The 8,744-nt window shown below is 39.2% G+C and overlaps 1 protein-coding gene across 1 annotated transcript; it reads left to right on the forward strand.

Moving 5' to 3' along the window:
• Window positions 1-1,057: 1,057 nt before the first annotated feature.
• On the forward strand, window positions 1,058-7,937 carry MRPL15 (mitochondrial ribosomal protein L15). Its single transcript, XM_035011160.1, has 5 exons — window positions 1,058-1,247; window positions 2,447-2,601; window positions 3,195-3,360; window positions 5,948-6,071; window positions 6,521-7,937. Exons 1-5 carry the CDS (start codon window positions 1,140-1,142, stop codon window positions 6,856-6,858), a joined length of 891 nt encoding a protein of 296 aa, XP_034867051.1. The 5' UTR covers window positions 1,058-1,139; the 3' UTR covers window positions 6,859-7,937.
• Window positions 7,938-8,744: the final 807 nt, after the last annotated feature.

Below are 8,744 nucleotides of genomic sequence, written 5' to 3' on the forward strand. Positions count from 1 at the left end.
TTGAGTGAAAATAATGGTATGTGTTTTGTGCTGTAGATACTCAATTTTATATTTTAAAAAAATACTACTTTGTAAGGCAGTATAAGTGAATCCTGGCTCTGCAGTTTGTTGTCAGACCTTGGTCCAACTACTTGACTTTGCCGAGCCTTACCTTCTCGGACTGTAAAAAATACAAACATCTACCTCTAGGACTGATGGTTTAGAGAAATCTAATGAGGCTGACTCAACGCATCTGACATGTACAGAGCGCCCACAGGCGCTAACATTATTAAGTGAACTCAGTGTAGTTATCTCAGTGGTTCCGGCAAAGCAGTAGCTGTAGATACACAGGGAAGAGAACGCATAGTTTTGAGTCTTTTTCACAGGTTGGTATTAGCCACGCATTTTCTTTTTTTAAAGATTTATTTATTCGAGAGAGAGAGAGAGAGAGGACTCGCGCTCAAGCGGGGGAAGGGGCAGAGGCAGAGAGAAAATCAAGCAGACACCCCGCGAAGCACGGAGCCCAAGGTGGGGTGCGGGGAGGTGCTCATCCCAGGACCCGGATTTCGTGACCTGAGCCAAAACCACCAGTCCCGTGCTCCACCTACAGAGCCACCCAGGCGCCCCCAGCCAGGCATTTAAAAAGCTGGACCCTGGGTATTGTTTTCGTATCTCATGGCGTGTAATTAAACGAAGCTCAAAACTAATGGCTTAGCGCTCACGTTATTTTATTCCGGGCTCTACGTGGAGCTCAGAGAACACACTGCCTCAGAAGGACTGCAAGACCCCAGGACAAAGCATGTCAGGCCAAACACTGACTCAGATTCCCTACCGCACAGCGTTTTCCCAATGCGTGCTTTTACGAAGCGGGACAAAACGTTGTGCGTTCAGAGACGGGGTCGACGCACGACCTCTAACTAGGCTCACATCCCCAGTGAACTAAAAACAAGAGAAAAATGTTGAGGTACACCGAGACAACAATGTAGAAAAACTTCCGACGCTACCGGGTGACTCCTGGACACAGGCGCGCCCCGCGACAGAAAGTTCAGCAGTTCCTGCGGTACGACAGGGCCGGCGCCGCGGCCGTAAAGCAGCGCCGAGAGACCACGTGGGCTCTGAGGCCACCCCGGCGCCCTTGGAGGGTCTTGGCTCTGCGGGTAATGAGCGGTCCCTTGCAGGGCGGTGGGGCAAGGGCCCTGGACCTGCTCCGGGCCCTGCCCCGTGTGAGCTTGGCCAACCTAAAGCCGAATCCAGGCTCCAGGAAACTGGTAAATAGCTGGTGGCGGTGCGGGGCAACGCTGGGGGATGGGGCGATGGAAGCGGCCATTCACTCCCGGTCGTTTTCAGGGACACCTTTTGCCAGAGGTGTGTTGGGATGAGCTAGGGTTGCCGAGCTCTTGTTCCCCTTAACTGCACGGAGGAGAGTCTTCCCATATGGTCCCGATTCTTAGTAAGTTTTAGATCTTAAAGCATAATTATGTTAGGGCGGAGGAGTGAAGTCACAGAAACTACAAAATGATAGTCTCAGTGAAAATTGTATTTAAAATGAAGCACTTTCTCAGTATTTTTATTTTCGTGGGAAAGATTTTAATTGATTATGATAGATGTCTCCTCTGCAAATCACTGAATACAGCTAGAAAAGCTGTTGATATACTGTCATATTACTTATTTATCTAATTTTTGAAAGATTTTGTTTTTAAGTAATCTCTACACCCATTGTGGGGGCTCTGATTTACAACCCTGAGATCAGGAGTCGCTTACTTGGCCCACTGAACCAGCCAGGCACGGGGATATACTGTCATTTTAAGAAATCAGTTCCTTGTTTTCAAGAAGTGAGAGGAAGTTAATTTAAGAAAAATATTTTCTTTACAAATTTGTAAATGTCTTTTTTTTTTTTTTAAAGATTTTATTTACTTATTTGAGAGAGAGAATGAGATAGAGAGTATGAGGGGGGGAGGGTCAGAGGGAGAAGCAGACTCCCTGCTGAGCAGGGAGCCGGATGTGGGACTCGATCCCAGGACTCCAGGATCATGACCTGAGCCGAAGGCAGTCGCCCAACCAACTGAGCCACCCAGGCGCCCTAAATATCTTTACAAATTAATGCATAACGCTAATGTATTTACAATTCCAAAATAAATGTTCCGGAATATGGTATAAACCTTGTTTGTTGGGGATGTTTGATTCTAGGATTTTTTTCAATTCCAGTCCATCACAGAATCCACTTTGCCTTTGAAACACAGCTTGGACTTCACAGTTAGAAGAATTCACTACATCTTCAGAGGCAAAGATGCTAATTTAAGAGTGTTTGGGGGTTAGAGCAACTAGAACAGTGCTTGACATATAGTAGTGTTAGCCAGTACTGGTTGGTTGGATAAATGAATGGCATCACAAAAAATATACAGCGAAAAGATGAAATATAATTTTAAAAAAATGCACCTGCAGATCATAAAACTCTCTTCTGTCCTAGGAAAGACGGCGAAGAGGTCGGAGAAGAGGTAGAAAATGTGGCCGAGGCCATAAAGGAGAGCGTCAGAGAGGAACCCGGCCCAGACTGGGCTTTGAGGGAGGCCAGACTCCATTTTACATTCGAATCCCAAAATACGGGTTTAATGAAGGTCATAGGTAAGGTTGCTTTGCTTTCTAAAGTAAAAATCTCTAATGTTCACTGACAATCACCTAAAAAAGTAGCGTGGTAGAAATTTGAATTCACTCTGAAGCAAACTTCTGTTGCTGCTTCTCTGAAACATTTTTGGTAATGAAATTTAGGCTGGATTAGTAGGCAAAAAAGCCCAGACTTTGTACTCATACCTGCAAATGGAGATATTAATGCCTGCTCTTGTGGTTGGTTAGAGGCTGAGCAATAATATATATGAAAATCTGGACAATTATAGTCACTTAGTAAAGGAAAACTATCTTGTTACTTTGAGCTCCATTAATGCATCATTTAAGTAAAGGGTTACATTTTTGACATATTTGTTTAAGTGAGTGAAGTAAATGCTTAGAGAGGCAAATTATTTTAATGAAATGAAGTACTAGTTTTGTTTCATGAGCACAAGTCAAGCAATATTATGTTTCTGTTGTACTCAGGAGAGTTTTATTTTGTTAAGTCACCTAAATTGATGGAGGAAAATACAGGACAGAGCTTTGAGTTGATTTGAAGAATTTACAGGAAGATAAGCTTGACTGAGTTTTTCAATTATTACTTTGTTTTGTAGCTTCAGACGCCAGTATCAGCCTTTGAGTCTCAATAGATTGCAGTATCTTATTGATTTGGGTCGAGTGGATCCTACTCAACCTATTGACTTAACTCAGCTGGTCAATGGAAGAGGTGTGACCATCCAGCCACTTAAAAGGGATTATGGTGTCCAGCTGGTAGAGGAGGTAAGTCTGGACTACATTTTTTAGTGTTACATAGAAGGCTATATCTGAATTCCATATAATCAACACTCTGCCTTTGTAATTTTTATTTCTTTTGACTTGTCATATAACCATTACATAGTGGCGATTAATTGTGTTATAGTCAGTTGTAGTTTGAGGAAGTTGGCATGCTGTATTGAGGGGCCTTTGTATCCTGGTTCTGGGGTGCTCTTCAGTGTATCCATTCATCTTGCTCCCTCACTCCCTTTGATACTCTGCTTGAATGTCTTATCAGGAAGATCTTTTTTGACATCCTTTTATAAAAGAATACTCACCGCCCCCCCGCCCCACCAACAGTCATACTCTTGTCTGCTTTAACCTGCCCAGAGTATTTTTCTTTGAATATATGAACACCTGACCTTTATTACCAAGTAGTACATTTATTTTTTCACTCTCTGCTTCACTATAATGTAAGTTCTTTGAGGACAAATACTTTGGTTCATTGCTATATGTTCAGTATTGGAAGTATTGGCTCATGATAATTAGTTATGGAGAAAAGGAATGAATCAAATCCAATTCCAGTTGCAGCAAAGTTTTCTATTTATAGAAATTGGCCAAGAGTTTCATCAACAATTAAACTTGTTCATTAATACTTCTGTTTCTTGTCAGTAATACAGCTGTGTAAGTAACTTAGTGTCCACTAGAGGGAAGCATGTGTTTATGGAAAAACCTTTTAGATTCCTTTAAAAAAGTGAACCTCATGGATAAAAGTTTTCCAAATAAAATGATTTGAAAAGAGAATACAAAATACACTTTCAAGTCTCCCGTATTCTATTCTGGGTATATAAGGGAATACACATGTAAATTAATATGGAAAAATCTTTGACTTTATCAGCCAATAGATGGCACATTCCAACAGTTTTCAGGCATATGTCTATATTAAATGAGGAAAATAATCCTGAAAACTACACCAGGGCAACAGTTGAGTAAGTACAGTTAATTACACATCATTTGTAGCTCTGTAAATTGGTTGACCTTTTCTGGATTTCAGATTTGTAATAAGTAATGGGTAGTAAGACTGTTTTAATCCTTCAGCACAAAATTACCAATTTTGGAATATATGTTTTCAAGGAATAATAAAATAAAAGAAACCTATCTGATACAAAGACATTCCTAAAAATGCTATTTATAATACTGAAAATGCTGGAACTAACTCTACTGCCCAAGAATAGGGAAATAGTTGGGCAATCTGGAATAGTAATTAAAATTCACAAATAATATGGCAAGACCTTATTGAGTCAAAGTTGCCATTGATTATAAAAATGTAGACCAGTTTCATAGATGGAAAAAATGTGAGAAAATGTGTCTTAGAATTGATGGAATATTTTTGAAATACATGAAAACTTAATAAAAGGAACTTGATTAGGAGCCAGCTTGTTTCAACCACACCAAAATAGCAGAAAAATTCTATCACTACAAAAAGAATGGTAATACCAGCATCTTTTAATTCAGAATCTGTTTTGAAATAAGAGTAAAATGTAGTACATCCTAATAAAAGTGACCAAAAACAGAACTTTAGAAAGTTCAGTTCTACATTTTTTAGTATTGACTATACTAGGGAAAAGTAGACTTATATTTTTGTCCTTTTAGAGGCTGTAATAAAATCAATAGTAAATGTAAAGTGAACCTCTGTTGTGCTCTTCTGCCTTTTTTCCTAGAGTGGGCTGATCCCTCCAAGGTCAGATTTTTTTTTAAAACATTTTATTTTTAAGTAATCCCTATACCCAAAACAGGGCTCGAACTTACAACCCCAAGATCAAGAATCACATGCTCTACCGACTGAGCCAGCCAGGTGCCCCTGTTGTCAGATATGTTGTTCTCCCGAAGGTTCCAGCACATTTGTCCCCTTGTTAACAATCTCTTGGTCTTTTGCTAACTTAAGGATAAAGAAGCTCTGCCATCTCAATATGGCAGAATGTTGTGTTTAAGAACACAGGTGTTGTGACTAGTCTCCCTGGGTTAGAATCCTAGCTGTGTGAGGGGCACCTGGGTAGTGCAGTCTGTTAAGCCTCCTGACTCTTGGTTTTGGCTTGGGTCCTCCTGGTCTTGGGGTCGTGGGATTGAGCCCTGTGTGGGGCTTGGCGCTCAGTACAGAGTCTGCTCAAGACTCTCTTTAAAATAAATAAATAAATCTTAAAAAAATAATCCTAGCTGTGTGATCTTGACAAGTTACTTAACTTCTCTGTGCTTTGGTGTCCCCATCTATGAAGTTGGCATAGCAATAATTTTGTCATAGGGTTGTTAGGAGGATTAAACAGTCTACTATTAATGAAGGACTGGGGATGGATGCTTATATTGCTGTTTAATAAATAAAATGAAAATGTAGTCATCCCTGCTTACAGAGAATGAAAATTGGTAAAACAAAGTGGCCTAAAAGCATAAAAAAAATTGCATATTGTTTGCTAGGACCTCAATGCAGAGGTATTTAGAGTTGGAATTACTGTTGCATTATAAGCATTTTGGAGGAGAAAATACAATGTAAAAAGGAAGCTTGCCATGACTACTTTTAGCCAAGCTATCTACAAACAGGCTTTGCTTTGACCTATTACAGGGTGCTGACACCTTTAAGGCAAAAGTTAATATTGAAGTACAGTTGGCTTCAGAACTAGCCATTGCTGCAATTGAAAAAAATGGTGGTGTTGTTACTACGGCCTTCTATGACCCAAGAAGTCTAGGTAAGATGTCCTGCAGTCCCTTTCTTTTCCCTCTTTGTCTCCTACTGGCTGCCATATGAGGATTTTAAAAGTCCTCCTAGCTCTCTGACTTGGCAGTTTGGACACGTCAGTTTTCTGTTTTAGGGCTTCCTGTTAGTGGTGTGACCTCTTGTAATATACCTCAGTCAGTATGTAGAAGGTTTTTTGTTTTTAAACATGGGGCTTACATGCGATGTTACCTATGTTTAGAAATTCACTAATTATTGGTAACCCAGGGATAACTTGGATTTTCAAGATGCAAATTTTTGAAAATGAAGTGTATCCATTTGCTTACTTAAGATAAATATATTTAATAAAAAAAAGTTCTTGGATTGTGCTCAGCTTGGGAGTATTTAAAAATTATTAATTAAAAGAAAATCATGTATATAGCTATTATTTGTATCTCTCTTTTTTATTTAAAATTTTTTCAGAAATTCTGTGTAAACCCGTTCCATTCTTTCTGCGTGGACAACCAATTCCAAAACGAATGCTTCCGCCTGAAGCACTGGTACCGTATTATACTGATGCAAAGAATCGTGGTTACCTGGCCGATCCTGCCAAATTTCCTGAAGCAAGACTTGAGCTTGCCAAGAAGTATGGCTATATTTTACCTGATATCACTAAAGATGAACTCTTCAAAATGCTTAGTACTCGAAAGGATCCAAGGCAGATTTTCTTTGGTCTTGCCCCTGGATGGGTGGTGAATATGGCAGATAAGAAAATCCTCAAACCTACAGATGAAAATCTCATCAAGTATTATAGCTCATGAATTCCCTTCCAGGAAAGCAGAGTTGTAAAAGAGTTCTGGAAGAAAACGGACTGAAACATGCTTATTTCTCATCATCTTGTCTTGATTTGTGATTCTCTAGATGTTGATGTTAATTTTCCATGTAGCCCTATATCCATTTTTATCTAAAATTTAAATAAAAAATGGAATAAGCAAGGGCTGCATAGGGGAACTGAATCTGTGTGGGTTTTTTCTCAAAGAAACAGACTCCCTGGTTTTCTGCCAGAGGAAGATGGTAACTTTTAGGGTATTTCTTGTTTGTTTTCTCATGATCTTTTCGTCCAGGTCTTGTGTTATCATTGTTGCAAATCAGAATGAATGTGCAGGTGGAATGGAATTGACTTTTTTTTAAAGATATTTATTTATTAGAATGAGAGCAAAAGAGATCACAGAGGGAGAGGGAGAAGCAGACTGGCCGCTGAGCAGGGAGCCCGATGTGGGGCTCAATCCCAGGACCCTGAGATCATGACCTGAGCTGAAGGCAGATGCTTAACTGACTGAGCCACCCAAGCGTCCCTGGAATGGGATTGATTGCTAAGCCTGCTCAGTCAAGGTTAAAGCAGTTACTAATGGTGGCCCATCTTAATAGCCTCAAGGAAGCTCTGCTATCCACTATCAAGGTAGAAAGCTTTCAACTCTGGATTATTAAGATGTGGGGTTTGAGCTTAAGGTTTAAATACAGTAAATAAGTAGTATAGTATTTACTAGAAAAACTGAAGCAAAAATTGCAAGTTAATTCATTTTCTCAACTCATAAGAGTAGACAATGATAATTAAGCCATTAACCATCTTCTTGAAGAAGTGTTCGGATTCTGATATTTTACTTATTTCATAGATATTGGAGACCTTTGTTTTTCAGTCATTTTAAATAATTTTTGAAAAATTGTTCAGTGATTATATAAGCCATAAAAACAACTGGTAATGTGAAACTTTAACTCAGTTAATGTAAAAGTTTCAGCGGTCAGCTTATTTAGCTTTGCAAAGATGTGTTGTACCTGAACCATACAAAAGCTCACTTTATCCTGCTGCAATTAAATCTTGAATAATTCATGATAATTTTTCCACAGGAAAAATAAATTATTCCTGGCTGTTTATTTTCTTAAAATAAAAAATTTAAAAGCCTAAATGATGCAATATTTTATTTTGTTAACTTATCTGCCTTCTATATTGCTGATCTGAGATTGAATTTATAAAGTAATTTATGCACCAAGAGTATGTATATTTAAATTTCTATCCAGGATTATATAATTTGGCTTATTGAACCATTTTTTAATAAACCAGAACTTTTAAGAATCACTGTTAGGACCATCTTCTATGATAATCACGTGTGAATTTCAAGGGACAGGCAAAAATTTTAAGAACTTTTTTTTCAGATACTCCAAGTGAGTTGGGTTTTAGGATTACTTTTGGCTCCATTGATAGGAACCACAAAGCACAGTGGCTTGAATGAGATAAAGGTTTTATTTTTTTCACTGAAGTGCTGAGACCTCTTCAGAGCTGATTGCTGGCTCTGCTCCACAATCTCAGAGCCTATGGCTTCTCCCTATGTAGCTTTCCCATCCCTAGAGTGAGTTGTACATCTTCATGATCCAAATAGGGATCAATAAGAGCCAGCTTTTCCTAAGAAAGATTCCTGGTAGCTGCCACACAAAACTTCTGTATACATCCCATTGGCCAGAACTGGGATACAGTTCTCTTCTGCAAGGGAGCCTGAACTTTTTACTTTGGTAGCTTATGTCCTTAGCTGAAAAATTCCTTTAGGATGGGTGACTAAGAGTGGTTGTGTTGGACAACCAGCAGGGGGTTGACACCTGTTTTGGAATTGACCAAACTTCAACCCCGAGGTTAACAGACTTAGACAACATAAAA

The sequence above is a fragment of the Mirounga leonina genome, unplaced genomic scaffold, assembly GCF_011800145.1.
Source record: "Mirounga leonina isolate KUSES-001 unplaced genomic scaffold, KU_Mleo_1.0 Mir_165, whole genome shotgun sequence".
NCBI classification, from domain to species: domain Eukaryota; kingdom Metazoa; phylum Chordata; class Mammalia; order Carnivora; family Phocidae; genus Mirounga; species Mirounga leonina.

Excerpts from the sequence above, each read along its gene's own strand:
- MRPL15 (XM_035011160.1), top strand. The coding sequence starts at position 1,140 with ATGAGCGGTCCCTTGCAGGGCGGTGGGGCAAGGGCCCTGGACCTGCTC. Across the intron at positions 2,602-3,194 it reads GGGTTTAATGAAGGTCATAG|CTTCAGACGCCAGTATCAGC; the intron begins GTAAGGTTGCTT and ends TTTGTTTTGTAG. Across the intron at positions 6,072-6,520 it reads CTATGACCCAAGAAGTCTAG|AAATTCTGTGTAAACCCGTT; the intron begins GTAAGATGTCCT and ends AAATTTTTTCAG.